This window comes from Alligator sinensis, unplaced genomic scaffold, assembly GCF_000455745.1.
Source record: "Alligator sinensis unplaced genomic scaffold, ASM45574v1 scaffold258_2, whole genome shotgun sequence".
In the NCBI taxonomy this organism is placed as follows: domain Eukaryota; kingdom Metazoa; phylum Chordata; order Crocodylia; family Alligatoridae; genus Alligator; species Alligator sinensis.
In genome coordinates, this window is record NW_005842398.1 from 408,484 (window position 1) to 427,722 (window position 19,239).

General features: G+C 43.6%; 1 protein-coding gene across 5 annotated transcripts in view; it reads right to left on the bottom strand.

Annotated features, from left to right (window-relative positions):
• Positions 1-19,239, bottom strand: part of SATB2 (SATB homeobox 2) — a 168,116-nt gene that overhangs the window by 88,091 nt on the left and 60,786 nt on the right. For all 5 annotated transcript variants that reach the window (XM_006029768.3, XM_025211265.1, XM_025211268.1 and 2 more), the window contains exons 3-4: positions 9,276-9,402; positions 3,145-3,268 (exon numbers count right to left, since the gene is read on the bottom strand). In XM_006029768.3, coding sequence (XP_006029830.1) covers positions 3,145-3,268; positions 9,276-9,402 — 251 coding nt within the window. The remainder of the gene's footprint in view (positions 1-3,144; positions 3,269-9,275; positions 9,403-19,239) is intronic.

Here is a 19,239-nt window from a genome sequence, read left to right on the forward strand (position 1 = left end):
AGAGAGACGCAAGAGTTGGGGGGCACGCAGGGGGGGCTGGGGGAGCAGGCAGGGGATGGGGCCGGGAGTGGGGTCCCCCTATGGTCCCCTTCCCCCTCCTCCAGCCCCCCCGCCCCCTACTTACCAGAATGGAACCCAGGTCCAGCTACCTGCAGCAGCAAGTGGGAACTGCCCAAATTACCAAATCTTTTCGGAGAGCTTTGAATTGATTTTGACCTTTTTACTGGTCTCCCGATTCACTTTGGATTTGGAGATTTGGCTGCCAAATCAGGCCGAATCTCCTCTGAATTGAATCAGCAACCGAAGCTTCACACAGCCCTCCTGTGCTGTTGGGACATAGCCAGTCCAGGCTGAACTTGCCAGAGAGGGGTTTAGCTCCCCCCTCCCTGGCCCACCAGCAGGGACCTGAGCCAGGTCTGCCGTATGCTCCCCCCTCGCTACTGTAGCAGCAGCCTGCCACGGCCCCTGAGGCAGAGGTGGCAGGAAGACGGGTTATTCTCCCCTCTACCTCCACTGCTCCCAGGTGACTGCAGGTGTGTCTGCCCACCCTGACCACCACCGCTCGTTCCCTGCTTGGGGCAAGCAGAGTAATAAGCCCCCTCCTGCTCCATCCACCAGACAATGGAGGGAGGGGGAATAACTCCTGTCTCTGCCCCCCCACCTAAGGGGCCCTGCTGGCTGGCGTCTTTATGCATCCCCACCTGGCTGCTGCAGCAGCCCCTGTCATAGTGTCAGGGAACACAAGCCCCTTCCTGGAATGGGGACCCCACTGCAGAGCTGGCAGAGCTGCAGCAGGCTGTGTGCAGTAGCACCGGAGCCCAGAGCACTCCAAGCCCACCCCCAGCACCATGGTCTATAACAGCTTTCCCCATCACGCAGCATGGCACCCCATTGGGAAGGGACTTGCACTCTGGGAAAGCATGACAGGAGCTGCTGCCCCAGCATGGTCACTCCCCAACCCCAGCTGCAGGGAGCAGGGCCCCTTAGGTGGGGGGCCAGGAGCAGGGTTATTCCTCCCTCTGCCCCTGGGATACTGCAGTGGGGTCTGCCTGCCCCAGCCACTGTCACTGCTGCCACCACTCACTCTGTGCCCAGGGCAAGCAGCAAAATAACCCCCCTCCTGCCCCGCTCCCTCCAGCATCTGGTGGAGGGGACTTACTCTGCCGCTTGCCCTGGCCACAAAGCAGGCAGCCATGGTGGCCAGAGTGGGCAAAACCTACTGAGGTGCCCTGGAGGCAGAGGGTGGAATAACCATGCTCCCTGCCCTCTGCCTAAAGGAGCCCTGCCCACCAGCATCTGGCCCTGCCCCCGCCCCCACATAGCCACTAGAGTGGTAAGGGGAGAGCAACCATGACAGGGGTAGCAGGGGGGCCATGCTCCAGGGTGAGGAAAGCTCCTACAGACCACGGCACTTGGCGAAGGGAAGACTTTGATAGCTCGAGCCTGTTCCAGGCCCCGGTGCTGCTGCTCACAGTCCACCGCAGCTCTGCCTGCTCCATAGCAGGGCCCCCGTGCCGGGAAGGGACTTGTGCTCCCCAGCACTATGACTGGGGCTGCTGCACCCATCACAGTCACTCCCACCTCACCACTCCAGCGGCCAGGCAGGGATGGGAGCTATTCCACCTCCCTCCAGCATCCAGTGGAAGGGGCAGAAGGAGGCTTATTCTGCTTCTTACCCCAAGCAGGGAGCGAGCGGTGGTCAGGGCAGGCAGACCCAGGTGCGATCTCCCCAGAGAAGTGGGGGTACAGGAGAGAATAACCCCCTTCCTGCCCCCTCTGCCTCAGGGGCCATGGTGGCCCGCTGCTGCAGAAGCAAGGGGGGAGCGCCCAGCGAACCTGGCTCGGGTCCCTGCCAGTGGTACAGGGAGGGGTGAATTAAACCCCTTTCTGGCCAGACCCCTGCCCCTGCCTGTCCCTACCTGTCCCTGCTCCAGCTGGGAAGCAGAAGGCCCAGCCCAGAGAGCATGCTGGGACGCTGGGGGACTCTGGTTTAAAGTTAAACCAGGAAGGGGTCTGGGACAGACATTGCATAAACCGGTTTAAGCCAAATCAGTTAACTGATTTGGCTTAAAGTCATCAGAAGTATCAGATCTGTAGTATCAGAAGTCTGATACTACATTCAACCAGGTTTATCTCAAACTGGTTTTGGCCATTTTGAAACTGGTTTATGTGCACTGAATGTCTGTTTTGTTACAGGATTAAACCAGTTTCTGATCACTTAAGCTGATTTATGTGTAATGTCTGTTCCTAGCCCCTATGGTCAGGACCTCTAATGTAAGTGGAAGGCAGCCACAGGAGGGCAAAGTTTGGATCAATGTTAGAAAGTTCACTGAGATTTTAACATATAGGGGATTTGGAGTTTTTGAGGAATGGTGTGGAAGTAATATTAATATAATACTAATATTATTATTAATACTCTTTTTTTTTTTTTTTTTTTTTTAAGAGAACAGAAATCAAGATCAGCTCTAACTATGTCCTAGCAAAGTTGTTTTGTCCTGTATTTTATGAATCAACAGGTGTTCAAGTTTTGGCCATGCCAAATGCATTTAGGTCTTGATATTAGAATCTGAAATATGTTTCCAATTAGAGCTCACAGTATCATCAGAGGTCTGAACTACTGCTTTCATCCTTAACCAGGATATCTTGGTAAGTGGCAAAGTTGTCAGACAAAACAGATACATGGAATTTGTTTTCCTTTTGCATATACTTATGTGCACATGCATACACGTACACACACACAGTTTTGCTGCAGCTTCCTAGGAATTATCACCCCATCTATAAGAGTCATAAATTTCTTCATGATCAGAGGCTGATTAAAGCTATGTGTAGGTCCAAATTATAGAACAGGCATAACTGGGAACTACTGCAACATTTGCAGATGGCCTGCATGGAAAATTCGGGCTCCCTTTGATGTGCAGGGCAAAACCAACTGATCCATTCAATATTTCTTTCGGGAAACAAATACATCACAATTAAAAGACTGATGACATCTTTCTCCCAAGAAATAGGATTTCTTTTTTTGAATTAAAATGAGAAATGAATCAAACATTTCTAGAATTTGCAAAACTAAAATACCTAGCTAAATAGGTTATTGATTTGGATTTCATACAGCAGACTTTCTCTAGGTCTGGTTTAAACACTGACCTGGGAGAGTGGGCATTCTTTGGCTAATGTGCTCTGATTCATCACTTTGAGCAGTTCCTTTAAGGCATTGCGGACTGTGGCATGGTTCCACTGCTCTGCTGGCAAGTCTTCCAACTTTGAACAACTGTTAAAAACAGAAAGCAGAAGAATAAGCAGATGGAAACATCCCTTGCAAGGATACCTGCTCTCTGCATGCAACAGCCATAAATCTTTGTGCAGCCAGCCCCAATTTACAGTCCCCTCTTCAGACTCTTCAAAGGTCAATTCTCCCTGCTTTCCCCAAGCAAAATATATACCGCAACTAAGAAAATTACAGTATATGCCAGGAATAGTAGCTAATCCTACATGGTATAATGTGTGCATAGCCATTTCCTCTTAGAACCCAAAGAAGTAGGAAGAGCTCTGCTTAAAGAAGGCCACCCGAATAACGAGGGAAAAGCAGCCTCTTCAGACACAGGGAGATGCTTCTTTTAGATTAGGAAAAATATATACTGCTGACATATTTAAAAATGACTAAGCAATAACTACCCCTAACTCCAGAGAAGCATGACTTTGCATGGTTGGTCTAAAGCAGTGGTGCTCACCCTAACCGGCCCCATGAGCCAGAGTAGCAGCGCAGGGCCAGTCCACAAGCTAGATCCAGTGCATGTCAGCATGCAGAATTGGTCCACTGGTGCAACTTGGTGCGCTGGCCAGATCCACCTGCAAACTGACTCCATGAGCCAGATTATGCTGGCTCAATTTGGCACATGGGGCCATGTTAATTGAGCAGAAGCTGCTCCCCAGCTGCCAAATTTCTAGACATGTGCGAGAGACCCACCCCATGGCAGGAGGACTGTGTTGTGAATCAAATCCTGTCTCTGGGCTGTAGGTTGAACACCACTGATCTAAAGGACAAAGTCTATTCTAGGCATTTTCTTAGACTACTTTTTGTGCAGTAGACAAGAGCCTTCTAAAAAGGTAGAATCAGTGTTCCTAACATTCTCACTCAGACCCTGTGATGTGCACATAAGTGGATGGAGCCTTTTGTTTTGGTAGAGTTTTTTTAGGGTTTGCTTTTAAAAAATGTACACATACTCCGTGTTTAGGTTCAAGGAGGCAGGTTGAGGAACTGCAACTAGCAGCAGGAAGAAGTTTCTAGTGGTCTTTAAGCCCCAAGACTTTGTTACCAACTCCTGATAAAGTTCCTTTTCCAGTATCAGTGAGCTTCATCCTCATAGCTGAAAGCCTCCACTGCCCAAAGAGTGGACTTGTCAACTACTATTTTCATTTCTGGGCATCAGACTATCTTTTACTTATCCTGAATGTGGGCTACTGAACAGCTTGAATGTAAGCATTGGGACCTTGAACTTGACCTGATATTTTGTATCAGGACAGTGTAGAGAGGGGAGGATAGATTCAGTGTGCTGATGGGTAGCTCATACCCTTGAGGCATCTTGCTTGATACTAGCTGAAGCTGCCTTAAGTGTATTATGCTGCTGTCATCCAGCTAAAAGGTCACAAAGACATTTTTAATGGAGGTCAGGTCACTGTCTGCAGAGATGACAAAAGCATTTCTCATGGATGCTATCATGGGAGTCAGTGTCAGTGAAGCACTCAAGAAAACACCTAACTTGCACAACAGACCAACTGAGTAGTGTACCTCCAACTAAATGAAATTATCATAGCTACAAACTCTTCAAAACATCATACTCTTCCACTAGCATCAAGTTATCTTGATCAGGTTCATATCAGTCAACTGATCTGCATCTATTTTAACCCTGGATGAAGGGGCGCTAAAGTTTGAGTGGTCTTGTTGCATTTGAATTGTTCTTAGCTCATTTGTACATAACAATTAGAACATACCAGCTGCTTCCCTTCTGAGACATTCCCCTTTTGAAAGGGCTCCAAGCATTCATGTGTCCACACTCTTCAAGGAAGGACTTAAGTCATTTTAGCACATTTCCAGGCACTTCTTTCAGTTAAGGCAGCAGTTTCTTGTGATCAAAAGTAATGAATGATGGAGAGATTTAGGATGTACCCTCTATCCCATGGATGGGCAATTATTTTGGTTTGAGGGTCACTTAACACATTTTGGTGAGCTGTCGAGGGCCACATGCATAAAAGATTTCAGAAGATATAATTTTAGCAAATCGTAAATGAAAACCAAATCATACACTGAAAACCAAACATCTACTATAACATATTTTAATTTTATTACAAAAAAATTTTTGGTCCTGATTTTTTTTAGTAGTGTATACAGAGGTGATTGCAAAATAGCTCAGAATAAAGTCTTACTCCACCACATGGTGGGGGGTGGAGTGTGTGTGGCAGGTTGGGGGGCGTTGAGGTGTATAAGTGTGTGTAGAAGAGGTGTGGAGGGACATAAATTATGTTAAATCCAAAATAATGTATTGGGGAAGTTGTTTGATGAAATATCCATGGAACATGGCGGGGGAACCAATCTTGAAGTTGTCAAAACCTATAGGTATTTGGGTGTGTTATTCACAGCTTCTCCATCATAGAAACATCATATTCAGTCAGTTAAAACTAAGGCAGCCCAATCGGCTGTGGCTATAAACAAATTTTATGAAACCACACCAGGACAATCAGTCCAAGCTCATATATCAGCATATAAAGCCAAAGTTACTTCTCAGATCTTATATGGCGCTGAAGTATTGGGGGGGGGGGACACTAGTAATGATGTAGATCCTCAGGACAAGTTTCTTAGGGCTCTTCTGGCTCTTCCTCCTTCAACTCCTGCACCTTTTTTGATTAATTAGAGACTGGAATGGATTCTATTTTAACTAATATTATTATTAGAATGGCAGGATTTTGGTTTAAAACCCTGCCCCTTTTACCATCTTGTCTGCTTAAATTATGCTATATAGAAGATATTAAAAATCCCCCTCTTCTCCAATCACCCTGGTTAGCTTGTCTTTCCTGTACTTTTGCACTTTCTGGGATGGGATAGTATCTCAAATATAATGAAAGATTTTTCTCCCCCATAGAAAAGGTTCAGGTTTTCCAGAGAATATGAGATATTCAGGTTTCCCAGAGGATACAGGAAGAATAATTTTGCAGTGGCTAGAGCTACTCATATTGCCACTTTATATACTCTTTGGAAATCAGATTCAGGGGGGAGGAGGTATATACAGTTGGATCTCAATAATAAATTATCCACTATGTTTTAGAATGTTCTTTATATAATGACATAAGGAAAACTTATTTATTACCATTCTTGCAGAAATTGATACATTTTTCAAACGGAGAGAAATTAAACTGGCTTTTACAGCAAACCGATACAAATTTAGTAAATCGTCTTGCAATTTTTGCTTATAAGGCAGAGGCAATTAGAGTTAAATATCCTTTATTACTGATTATTTATCAGTAATAAAGGATATTTATTACTGATAAATAATCAGTAATAAAGGATATTTATTACTGATTATCAATACTAATATGATATTATCCTCATATTACTGATATGGAGTATATGTTTTAACATTAGATTTGACTGTATTGTCTCAATTGTGGATCTATGTACAACAATATTATAGATTCATGTCTCATTTTACCACTATATTTATATTAATAATGTTCTTATGTTGGTGGGCTCTATTTTTAGTAAAATATTTCTAGTTCAGTTACTTTGTTCAAAGGTATTTATATTATGGTGTGTTATTTCATTTTCAGGAGCATGGCATTTAGCCAGAAACCTTAATAAATTGAATTGAGGTGTGGAGAGATGAAGTGAGCATGCATCTCTCTGTGTGTGTGTGTGGGGGGGGGGGGGGGATGCATGTTAGGTCCCAGCAGCCAGCCAGTGGCGAGGGGAGAGAAGAAGGGCAGGGACCACATGCTACAGAGCTCACCTGGGCCCTCTGCCCCCCCCCCCGGGACCTAGTACACAGGCACCTCCCCCCAACATACACACACACCTGCACAACCACCTGCCCCCCACACCCATACATATACACGCATATACCACACCCTCACACACACACAGATGCAGCCCACCCCCCTCCCCATCTGGCTCATGGCTGCCCCCCACGTTGCTCCACATAGGGCTATGCCATGCTCCTGCCTGTACCCACTGGCCCCAGCTGGCGCACAGCTTCCCAGCAGGGCTGCTTCTGATGCAGCTGAAGCTGCCTGGGTACTGATCAGCTCCCCTCCACCTCCAGTAGCTCCTCCTCCTCCTGCCCCTGCTGCACCACTCCAGGCAGGGAGGAAGCTGTAGCTGGGTAGCTCCTGCCCCAGCATGTGGAGCTCCAAATCCAGCTTCCGCCACCTTCCACCCACTCTGCCCACCCAGCATGATGAACTACCACCTGTGGACAGTCAAGTGGGTGGAAGGTAGCTGGGAGCTGGAGCCCCATGCACTGGAGCAAGAGCCACCTGACTGCAGCTTTCCCCCAACCTGGAGTACCACAGCAGGGGCAGTGGGAAGAGGGAGAGGAGGGGCCTCCACTGGAGGTGAGGGGTGCCAAGCAGTACCCAGGCAGCTGCAGCCAAACCGGGAGCAACCCTACTGGAAAGCTATGCACGACAGCCAGGACTAGTGGGCAAGGGTGGCATAGGCTGTCCTGGGCAGGAGATGGTGGGGTTCAGCCCTATGCAGAAGACCACAGGGGCAGCTGCAGGCTGGATCCAATCAATTGGTGGACACCCACCTGCAGGCCAGATCTAGTCAGCTGGTGGCTGGATCCAGCCCACAGGCCGTATCGTGCCCACCCCTACTCGACCCACTGACAGCAACAGATTGTTATCAGTGTTACTAAAACTGCATGCATTTCATCCCTGCAGCCAGATTTTCCAGAGTTAGAATATTAGTTTCAATTAGAAGGCTCACAGGTAGCTTTTAGTTAGCTTCTCCATGAGCCTCCTCAGTTATAGACATTTTGATACTGATTAGCAGCTGTCTAGAACAGTATACAAACATGTTGTTTCATGTCATTTACTTTTGATGCAGAAAGAGAACATTCCTTCCGTAAACAAAGCATTTTCTATTTCACTCATGACAGGCACCAGCCAACTCTTTGCACTGGTCAAAATGGACGTGCCAGATTCACAGATCTTGGGGTAAGACTTCTTGAGGGTAACCAGGACTTCTTGAGAAGCAAAATGTTGCCAACCAGAAAGTAAGAGAGATGGAAAAGGGCACAGTGCCATCATGAACTGCCCTGGCATTACATGAAGGGTCAACCGAACAGTTGATTGCTGATTTCATATGCATACCCACAACGTGGAGAAACACACTATTGTTTTGTAAGATGCTTCTGCAATTGGAAGTTTTTGGTGGAGTTCAGATACTAAACAATGAGGCTCATTCATTATGACAGAGTTAGAAAGTGTTGTGCCTATAAGCATGTTATGCTCATTTCTCCATTACTTGTCCAGCCTTCTGCAGAAGTATCCTGACCACAAGACTGTGGTGGATAGACCATGCAAGTGTTTAATGTGGTGATTCCTAAGTATAGCAGTTTGTGAAAGACTTGTATGGGTTAAAACAGCAAATGCCATACCCTTTCCAGGGCAGAGCTCAGTAGCTCTCAGCTGAAGCATCTTTAAAGGGCCAAAAAAGAGAAGGTGTGAAAAAAAAGAAACACAAAGATTGTGCAGAAAATAGCTTTACAATTACCAAATGGAGAAGTAGAAGATCCCCTCCCCATTGACATGGCCAGTGGAGATGAAAACCAGTGGGGAAAAAAGACAACAAACTCCCCTCCCCATTCTGTCCTATCCAGAGGTAGCAGAAAGTCTGTCACAACCCAAATCCTGGGAATAGACAAAGTATTTAATTTCCAAATACAATGTGCTATGTATTTAATCAGGTCTGGAGGCCCTATCAAATTAGGGGTTGTGGAAAGTTCCCCTTTAAAGGCTTCAGAACTATAATGAATGATTCAAACTCTCTCTCCTTGCTCCCACCATACTACCACATCACTGCTTCAGAAAACAAAATGTAAAAACAGTTGGAACATTCACCAGAAAGCTGCCCAGTGAACCACTCTTCCCTTCGTTTTCCTTTTTATTTCATGAAAAGCTGAGAAACTAATGAAGACAGGATATGCTAATCTCTATAGTAATGCTGTGATCGACAGAGCAGCTCAGAGAATAGGGGAGGACAGATGTTCAGAAACACCCACCTTTGTAATTGGATTTTCAATGTCACAACATGATAGACATCTTGTAGCACGTCAGCTACTGTTGCATCTGGTGCGTCGGTCACATAGCTGAGGGGAAGAGGGTTCCATCGGCCAAGTTTGATTATTCCTGGGAAGAAAAAGAACATAATAAATGTTTATCGGTTACTTACTGAACCTTTTGATTATTTGTTCACTCTGAGTATTCAAGACCTGCACTGATATTTTTGCACACTGGTAGAAACAGCTATTTTTAGCCATCAGTTGAGACTCACTACATAGAGAGGAAGGAATATATTTTAAATTATTTTTAAAGAGAGCTGTTTACATGCTCTTGTTTCTTAAATTATTACAAAGCAGCAAAGGATGCTTCCCCCAAACACTTCCTCATCCACAAAAGCCTGTACTTTAAGGCAAGCTTTAAATACCCTGCACTCCTGATTTCACAGCCTACAAAGTAAATATAAGATTTGGTTTTGAATTGAACAAGAAAATTCCTGTGTGGGCTCAGCACACAGTTATATCCTGACTGCGGTGTGATTCCCAGAGTGCACAGCATTTGGAACTGATGAAGTAGAGGTCACTTGCAGATACAAGTTTCACCATGCAGATGGTGGCTTTCTTTGGCAAAGAGCAACAGATCTGTCCTTGACCACGGATTGAAAATAGCTTGCTTATTTGGTGGGTCTCTTTTTATACTTCTAGTCTTACATAATACTAGTAACACCTTTCCTCCTCAAGCTTGTTGCAGGGGAATATGTACTTGTATGCCACTGTGTAAAGTCTTTGGGCCAGGGACCACGTTTACTTTTCTCCATTCGGAGAGGGTCTATCATACCACAGGCAATGTGGGAAACGTCTGTTAAGACTGGACTGGAATGGACTTCCAAGAACGCTCAAAAAGCAAAAGCAGCATAAAACATCAGGCTCTCTTAGCTACCATCTTCTTCTTTACTCCATCTCTTTAGCTGAGTTCCTGACTTTCCTTAGCTTCACTTGCATATCTTCTCTGGACCCAATCCCTCAAAGGACCAAACTCGCATCATCCCATTTAAATTGATGACATGCTGGACTTGGTCTCTGATCTGTCCATGCACATTTAACAAATCCAAACACAACCAAAAAAGTCAGGCTTCAAAAACTGCCACAAATAGCAAAGGAGAGTTCACAGCACCATTCCATGGTAACCTTTTGTACTTCAGCCTAAAAGTTGTTATTACAGTCTTTCCACAAACTTATGAGAATAGGGCCCCTCAAGAAAACTTGTCAGGAAACTTCTGGAATAGTTACAATTTCAAAAAACATTCCCTCACAGCCAGCCCTTTACCAAGACTTTTAAGAACCAAGTCTAAATAGGCTACAAAGGTAACAATGGGAATACCTAGACCTACAAAGAAAAGAATGGATATAAGATGATGGTTTATCAGTGGTGTAATGCATGGGACAAATGGTAGCACAAGGATATTCACTACAACTGGATATACTTGACACCGTGATAGTTTTTCTCCACTTTTGCATAACATGTGTGAGATAATTTTAGTACTACTTCTCTCTAACGTACCATTTCAATATCTACATGTAGGCTTCTTGGAGAAAATATCTGAAATTGAAATACTGGTTCACAACATTATTCATTACCATTACCTTGTGGGAAACTAGAGGGGGCTGGAGTATCTCAGGCAGTTCAAAGTGTCAGTAAAATACTCAAGTATAGATGGGGGGGGGGGGCGGGGGGGGAAGGGGGGGTATTTCAAGAATTTTCAGTTAGCATAAGTCTTGTCCAAGAGAAACAAAAGTTAGCAAGTGCTACTCTATATCCAATGCTTGAAAATGGGGCATAAACAGAACAAAAACATTTAAATGATGCACTGTTTCAGTATTAAGATTTAACAATCTGGTGCTGAATATGCTGCAGTATAAATAGTGCCTGGACTCAGATCCAGTAAACTAACACACAGCACTCATTCATAGTACCGTATGTCTTCAGCGCTGGCTCCTCAAGCCATATTCCAATTGCCAAGAAAAGCTGTTTTTCTTAAGGGGATAGTTTACTTAACGTTATCTCTGGTGACAACAAGAAGTGCATATAGTACAGCATATATTAGTCATGAAATGAGCATCAAGGGTCCACTGAGTGAAATACATACTAGGAAAATACAGTTTAGTTGCTGATTTCCTTTGTCCCTTCTGCTATGTAAGAACTGAAAGAAAAATCACCTACAAAGCTAGAAATCTATACCAGTTTCACAGAACACTTGGCTTCCTATTTTTAACCATTCCAAGTTTTCATATAATTGAAAAAAATAAGCATCATATGTGCCCCATAAGTCACATCTAAATTGGTAATATTTTATAAGAGGCTTTATTTTTCATTCAATTAAATGAAGCACTGTAAGAGAATACCATCTGCAAGTGTTTGGTACTGACAGCTTTGGAGAGACACAAAGAGACAGTAGGGTTATTGGAGTTACCAAGGAGTTGTCTCAAACTGCAAAAGTTCAAAGCAAAACCACAGTGCAAAGCATCATGGGAAATACTATGTAAATTTCTTTGCAGGAAATGTCTGCTACTACTGGTTGTAAGGTAGATTTTTCTTTTTTTCATCCTTCTCTACAAGTGGAAAGGAAATTGTTTTGGCTGGAATTAGACAAACACAGGTGTTACTATAAGGCTCTGTGCCTCTGCATGTTAACACCTGCTGTGAGTCCTTTACTCCTTGTTACAGCACTGCTGATGCACGCTGTTTTTTCAGCCGGTGTGATATGACGTGTGAATTTTTTTTCCAACACATATCAAGTTAGACCATGTGATAGCCAGAAGCTATCGTTTCCATCCAGCTCCTCAGCAGGCTCCACAGGTGGTTTCTTACATGATGATGATGCTGCATTTAAGGCAACGGTTGGGCTGCAGAAAAGGACAGTAGTGCTGATTTGTGAAGCAAACCTGATCTTAGTGTACCACTATCCATTCCTCTGAATGATTCTTCTTCATAACCTGGATGGTACAAACAACTGCAGCTCTTTTGTGCCCAAAAGCTAACTACATAGTTGGTCTGATAAAATATATCAATCCCCTCCACCCAACAAGAAAAAAAATTCCTTGCCTCTTGCATATTTGGTGGACCATGATGGTTTCATCACTAAAACACTGTCTTGAACAGAAACAGTACTCCTCCTGCAGTTCCAAGCCCCTGTTTGTACTGCCTGAGGATAAGACAGCAAAATTCTCTACTGTATTCTTACCTATGTGCAAATTTTATTGCTACTTCACCACCTTTCTCCATTAACTAATTAACACACAAAATTTGCATTCCAATGGACCCCTTTGGGACTTTTTTGTGGCGAGTTAGCAAACAGACCTCAAACAGGCCAAGGTTCTGAGATTTTGTGGCCTTGCCTGCACAGAGATCCACCTGTGCTAGAACAGCTTTCAGGAACAAATCTTGAAAGGGTTGTGTGAAACAGTCCATGCCAAGCAGTTTCTAGGGGATAAACTGTTTTAAAAGCAGTTGCTATAAAGTTTTCTTCAGACATCACGATTTGAGAAGAGATCTTCTGTCCACTCCAGTTGGCTCACATACATTACTTCTTGAAAACCATTTCCCTCTTTAGATTGATTGTTTAATAAGTTTAAACCTCAAATATTTTCCCAGAGTTTATTACTGTTCAGTTTATCAAACTGAAAAAAATGAGAAAGGGTAGAGTTGTGGAAGTCCATTTTAAAACTTGTATTGCTTTTTTCCTACAGAAGTTTGCCACAGTGCTTTTAAACTGTATGAAAGAACACTGCAGAAAATGCAGCTGCTTCTGGAGGAGAGGACAAAACCAACAGACCTACTGCACAACAGAGGATAGACTGGACATCTCTGGCAGGTCCCTCATATTTGACCTGTCTACTTAACAGAAGGCACTGCAGGAATCTTTTAAAATCCCTCAGTTTTTAAGGTCTCTTCTAAAAGATCCATACATAATAAATACTAGGGATTTCATTATTCTCGCACCCAAGAAAATGAAAAATTGCCTTAATGTTATTAAAATTTGAATTTGTTAATGAATCTAGTAAAAACTAGTCTGAGCCTACACAGGAAACTTTGAACAGAATACCAGGCTTGGAGAGCAGAGGTAGAGCTAAGTATTTCGGCACCCTGGACAGAATAGGAGGCAGATGCAGTGGAGCAGAATTTCACTCTGGGTGCTGCAGCTTGGAGGACTAGTTCCCTGCATACTGCATATTGGCTGCAACAGCCTTCATGGTGGGGGCAACCTAGGCTAGGGACAGAAGTTGCACATAAACTGGTTTAAGTGATCAGAAACTGGTTTAAACCTATAACAGAACAGAAGCTCAGTGCACATAAACCAGTTTCCAAATGGCTGAAACTGGGTTAGGATAAACCTGGATGAATGCAGTATCAGACTTAACTGATTTGGGTCAAACCAGTTTATGAAACTTCTGTCCCAGACCCCTTCCTGGTTCTAATTAAATCACAGTCCCCCCAGCATGCTTTCCAGTGCTGGCCTGTGCTGTGCTGTCTGCTCTAGAGAGCAGAGCTGGCCCTGCCCCTCTGCTCACTAGCTGGAGCACTGAGGGCTGGCTGACAAGGGGCTGGCGGAAGGGGTGGGGAGGAGACGACCAGCACAGCTGGGGATACAGCCCAATCTGCAGGGGGGGGGGACTGCCCCCCTCCCCAGCTAACACTGGCGGAGTCTGGGGCCAGGGAGGGGGTTAAATACCCCTTCCTCCACTCAAACATACTGCTGACTGTAATGGTGGACAACAAATCCCAGAGGCACCCAGAAGCAGGAAGAGGAAGTGATGAGAAAACCTGCAAAGTCCTGCTGCTGCAGTTCTGGACTGCAAATCCCAAAAGACCTTGGAGCAGTAAGAAGAGGAAGCGAACACACAGTCCATGCTGGCTACGTGCCATAGAGTTGTGCTGTAGTCCCCGCTGGCTTCTGGCCTGAGCCACTATAGGCATGTGGTTGCATTTCCTGAATCAAAGGTAAATGTCTGTTCACTTCTGTTTCAATTTAATCTCTGCAGCTTAGACCAACATACAAAGACTGAACCAATTCAACCTTGGGCTTCTGGATTGTATGTATTTAGAGCCCTAGAGACCACCATTCTGCTGCCCTCTCTAAATCAGCCCCCAGGGCTGGTGCTCCATTCGCCCATCCCGTTACACTACTGCTAAAGAGAATGGGGAGAAAAAAAAGTCCCAACACTAATCAAGGTAGCTATTAGGGCTGTGCAAAGCTTTGGTTGCTGATTTGATTCAGCAGAGGTTCGGCCCAATTCGGCGGCTGAATCTCCGAATCCAAATCGAATCAGGAGACCCATTAATCTCTCCAAATCGAATCAGAAGCTTCCGATTCAATTCAGAGAGATTCAATGATTCAGACATAGGCACAGCTTTACATGTTTTTTTCTACATACCTCAAGGTACCAGGCAGCTCATCAATGCTGAGGTGGTGGGGCAGACAGAGCGTCCCACGGGAGCATTAGGGGGGTCAGAGCGCTTGGCAGCGGACCCAGAACTGGACCAGAAGCACTTCTGGTCCACTTCCGGGTCCACCGTAGAGCATGCAGGGGACCCCCACTCCCCCAGCTCGGCAACTCTGGGGGGGCACCCAGAGTCCCCCTGCAACCAATCGCCGAGCCGGGAGATGCAGGGGGGGGTCCACTGCCGAGCATGCAGGGGGGCCCCCCATGCTTGTGTGGGATGCTCCATCCACCCCACCATCTGAGCGTTCATGAGCCATGCCTGGTAGGGATGTGCTAAATTTCACCAGCTGTTTTGATTCGAAACTGTTTCGACTCATGTCGAGCTTGAAACAGCAAAATCGAATCAAACTAAAGGGCTTCAAAACAGCCTCAAAACAAAATGAAGCTAGTCTAAATGTTTCAAAGTTTTGAAATGTTTCGAATTTCAAAGCAGCCAGCAGCCAGGTGGTAGGAGACAGGGGACAACCAGGGCTGTGCTCCCAACAGCTCCGCAGCCCCATGTGGCACAGCCAAAAGCACAGCCCTGGCTCTCCCCACCTCCCAGGGCTGGGCTGCAGGAAGCCAGTCACAGTGGAGGGGAAGGGAACTGAGCCCAGGCTCAGTCCCCACCCCCAGCACTACAATTGGACTGGGGAAAGGAACTGAGCCCAGCTAGGCTGAGTTCCCATCCCCACCGCTACAATCGGGCTGAGTTCCTTTCCCCAGCCCAATCGTGGTGCTGGAGAGGGGAACTGAGCAATCAGGCTCAGTTCCCTTCCCCAGGTCCCTGGTCCCAAGCAGCAGCACCCAGCTTCCCTTCCTCATCTGGCAGGCAGATTGGGAGCCCACAGCCCCAGGAGGACTGGCATAGCCTCCACAGCCCTCCCAGGGTTGCAGGCCCCCCATCTGCCTGCTGGATGAGAGAGCCTGTTTCGAGCTTCCCCATTATAGCGAACGGGCGAAACATCGAAACAGTGTTACTGTTTCGACAAAGCAAAATGGAACAGTGGTTTCAAATCAAAATGAAATTTGAAATGAAATGCTGTTCCATCAAAACCTCAAAACTCAAGTTCAAACAGAATAGTGCCGTTTCGCACAGCCCTAATGCCTGCTACCTCGAGGTATGTAGGAAAAACATTTAAAACTGTGTTTATGGCTGAATCACTGATTCTCCAAATCAGAATTGAATCTTTAGCTTCAGATTTGGCCAAATCGAATCAGGACAGTGATCTGAATCAGTGAATCAAACCACTGTCCCCCGAATCAGGCCGAATCCGAAACAAACAGAGCCCGCTTTCCACACCCCTAGTAGCTATATTGACAAAACCCCACTATGTAGGTACAATTATAGTAGTAAAAGATACTATGTTACTAGCATAGCTTACATCATTTAGGCAGCTGTTTATTTCTTTTACTGGTGTAAGCTGCATCTCCATTAATGCGCTTTGGTAGGGCAGCTGTTCTGACAAAAACAATGTAGTGTAGATGACACCTCAGTGTTTCAGAAGTACAGTTTATGCCACTGCACCCCTTTCTAGATATAGCTTTTATAAATCATTAACAAAATTAGGGTCAGGTCCAGTAACCATCACGCATCTAAAGAGTACTTTCATTCCCAGTAGTAGTTCCACTGAAGAATGTGAGACTACTTGTTTAACTAATGATTAATTGCTTAGGGTTATGGAATAAAAAGTTTTAAAAATAGAGCTTCATTCAGTTTTTATTCTCACCCAAATAAACCCAACACATCACATATCAGAATATGCCTTGTATTATTATTAAAACTTCCTTCACAACTAACATGTAATAGTTTGAGTCTTAATTTCTATCTTTTACAGACTATTTGAATGATTGTTAATGAATACTTGTATTAAGTTTACAGTACATCAGTAAAAGTTATATGGAGTACTTTATATGCCCTGGGAAAGAAAAAAATTATGTCCCAAGTCAAACTCTGAAAATTAGGACATTTTAGGAATTTGTTATGTACGATTACATACATTTGCTCCCGACCCCAAAGTGAAAGTTTAATCTCATCTTCCCAAAATAGAGGAGAGAGAGGGAAATCAGTAATCCTTGGTTAAAATAAAATACAAAATTGATCAGAAAGAACTGATGGTCTAATAATAAAAGAGGATATTTATCAAATGCTAAACAGGCAGCTCATCAGAAAGCAATATACATAAAACCAGAAAGCTTTCATTTTCTTCTGCATAAGCAAATGCAACCCACAAAGATTCATAAGGAGTGGAGGTGTTAACAAGGATGATCAGTCTCCTAGTGGATTACAAACACAGCTTGCATGGAAATTGGAGAACCACTACTTTGTTGCTTATACACTGAATACATCTCAAACAGAGCTGTGATTCAATGAATGCAAGGGAATTAATCCCAACTTTACTTGGTATAATGTTGCAAGTGTAACTAAACAAATAGATCAGTGTATAAACCACCTACTTTCGCAGTGATTATTGCCATCACTGTGTTACCTCAGTAGGAGCTAAACATTACCATTAATACCCAAAGACTGTATTTTTAAGAGATGCATTTATAATTTCAAGGCTAGGGACAGAAGTTACACATAAACTGGCTTATGTGATCAGAAACTGATTTAAACCTGTAACAGAACAGAAGTTCAGTGCACATAACTGCTTTCAAAATGACCCAAACTGGTTTAAGATAAACCTGGTTGGATGTAGTATCAGACTTAACTGATTTAGGTCAAACCAGTTTATGGAACTTCTGTCCCAGAGCCTTGTTAAAGACCTAAATGAACAAATGTCAATAAAATCCCTGATCCCAAAATAACCAAGCCATGGGGAACATTACTTCCACTATCAATAAGGCCCTTTATAAAATGGGTAGGCTCCTGTGACACTGATTGCATCTGTTCATCCTTCTCAGAACGGTCCCATCTCTGTACTATAAATCATGTGATTTTATGTTGTTCAAGTGTGTTTTGTTAAAGAAATTAAAAACTCCTATATAATAAATACACGGAATTATTTATCTATAAATCAGTTTGTAGGAAATCACTACCCTGCAGTATATAACAACTCAGCCTGTGTTTCCAACCTGTGGCCTGACTGCAGTATATCAAGTTATTATTGTTAAACTAGTTTTGGGAATGACTTTTAAAGTAGAGAAGAAAAAGCAAACAATGAGCTAATTAAAAAAATAAGTGAGTGTATTAATTTTTGTATTAAATTATTGAGCTGTTTTTTCAAGCCTCTGTAGCAATTTAATAGACACTATATTGAATTTGGAGTTTGTTACAATGGGGGCCTACATTATCCTATTGAATTTTACATCAGTGACATATTGGGGCAAGAATAGATGGAAAAATAATCAACATAATCTTCCTTTGCACTTCTAAGGCACCTTTCATCAGAGGATCCCAAAGCACTTTACAAACATTAATTAATTAAGCTTCATAACATCCCTGTGAGGCAAGGAGTATTATGCCCATTGACATATCAGTGATTTAGTGATTGAAAGAACACAATAAACATAATCCTATGTTTATGCCAATACAAAAGAAACCCCCTTCACTTCAGACCATAATAAATAATTCAGTGAGAAAACAGGAATAAACTGTGTGATTATATTGTGATGTACACATCCACAAATCAACAGGAACACCCACACTTACCGAATGAATAACACTCCATCCCAATTGACTATACATGTACAACTTCAGGTGATGAACAAAAGGGTGACCTTCATGTGAAGGAAATGCATTTGGCATTAATTTTACCTGGAGCTTTAGTAGCAAAGGCGTTCTCTCTCTCTCCTTTTTTTTTTTAATTACTGATAACTTAAACTACATACAGTCATGTATACTATGAAATTAAATTCTATGCTGAAAATCATGTATATTACACAGCTGATTAGTATGGATAATTATAGTGATCTTTTGTGTCTATATTAATATCCATATTTTATATAGATATAACAAATATACAACAAATTATAAATGCTTGGGGAAGACACTGTCAATAGAGAGAGTGTTGTTATTATAAAGTTTAATTACTGAACTTTAGAGCACTTTCATGGATGAAAACAGCTTTGATATATGGCTGTCTGTTCAGGTTTTTAATTCTTTGAGTGCTACTGTTGTTCACTCCCCTCCCCCAGAATACTATACTGAAGTATTTGACTTAAATAACATATACCAAACAGTCTGGTGCCTTGTCATTCTATATATGGGTTTTACATTTTGCCGTATAAAGATTTTATCCATGCTTCACATTTGGGAAACGTTATGTTAGTACTCTAACCTTTATTAAATTAATTTAATGTAGGCACTAAGTTACGAGACTAAATTAATAAAGACCCCATTGGGAAAAAAAAGAACAAAATTATTCCACAAATTAAATAAAACTTTCCAACGATGGTTATATTAGAACTCTTTTATTTAATTTTCAATCCCATTCCCCCCCGCTTTTTTTTGTGAAAAACAGCCAAAATATTAATGAGAATATTG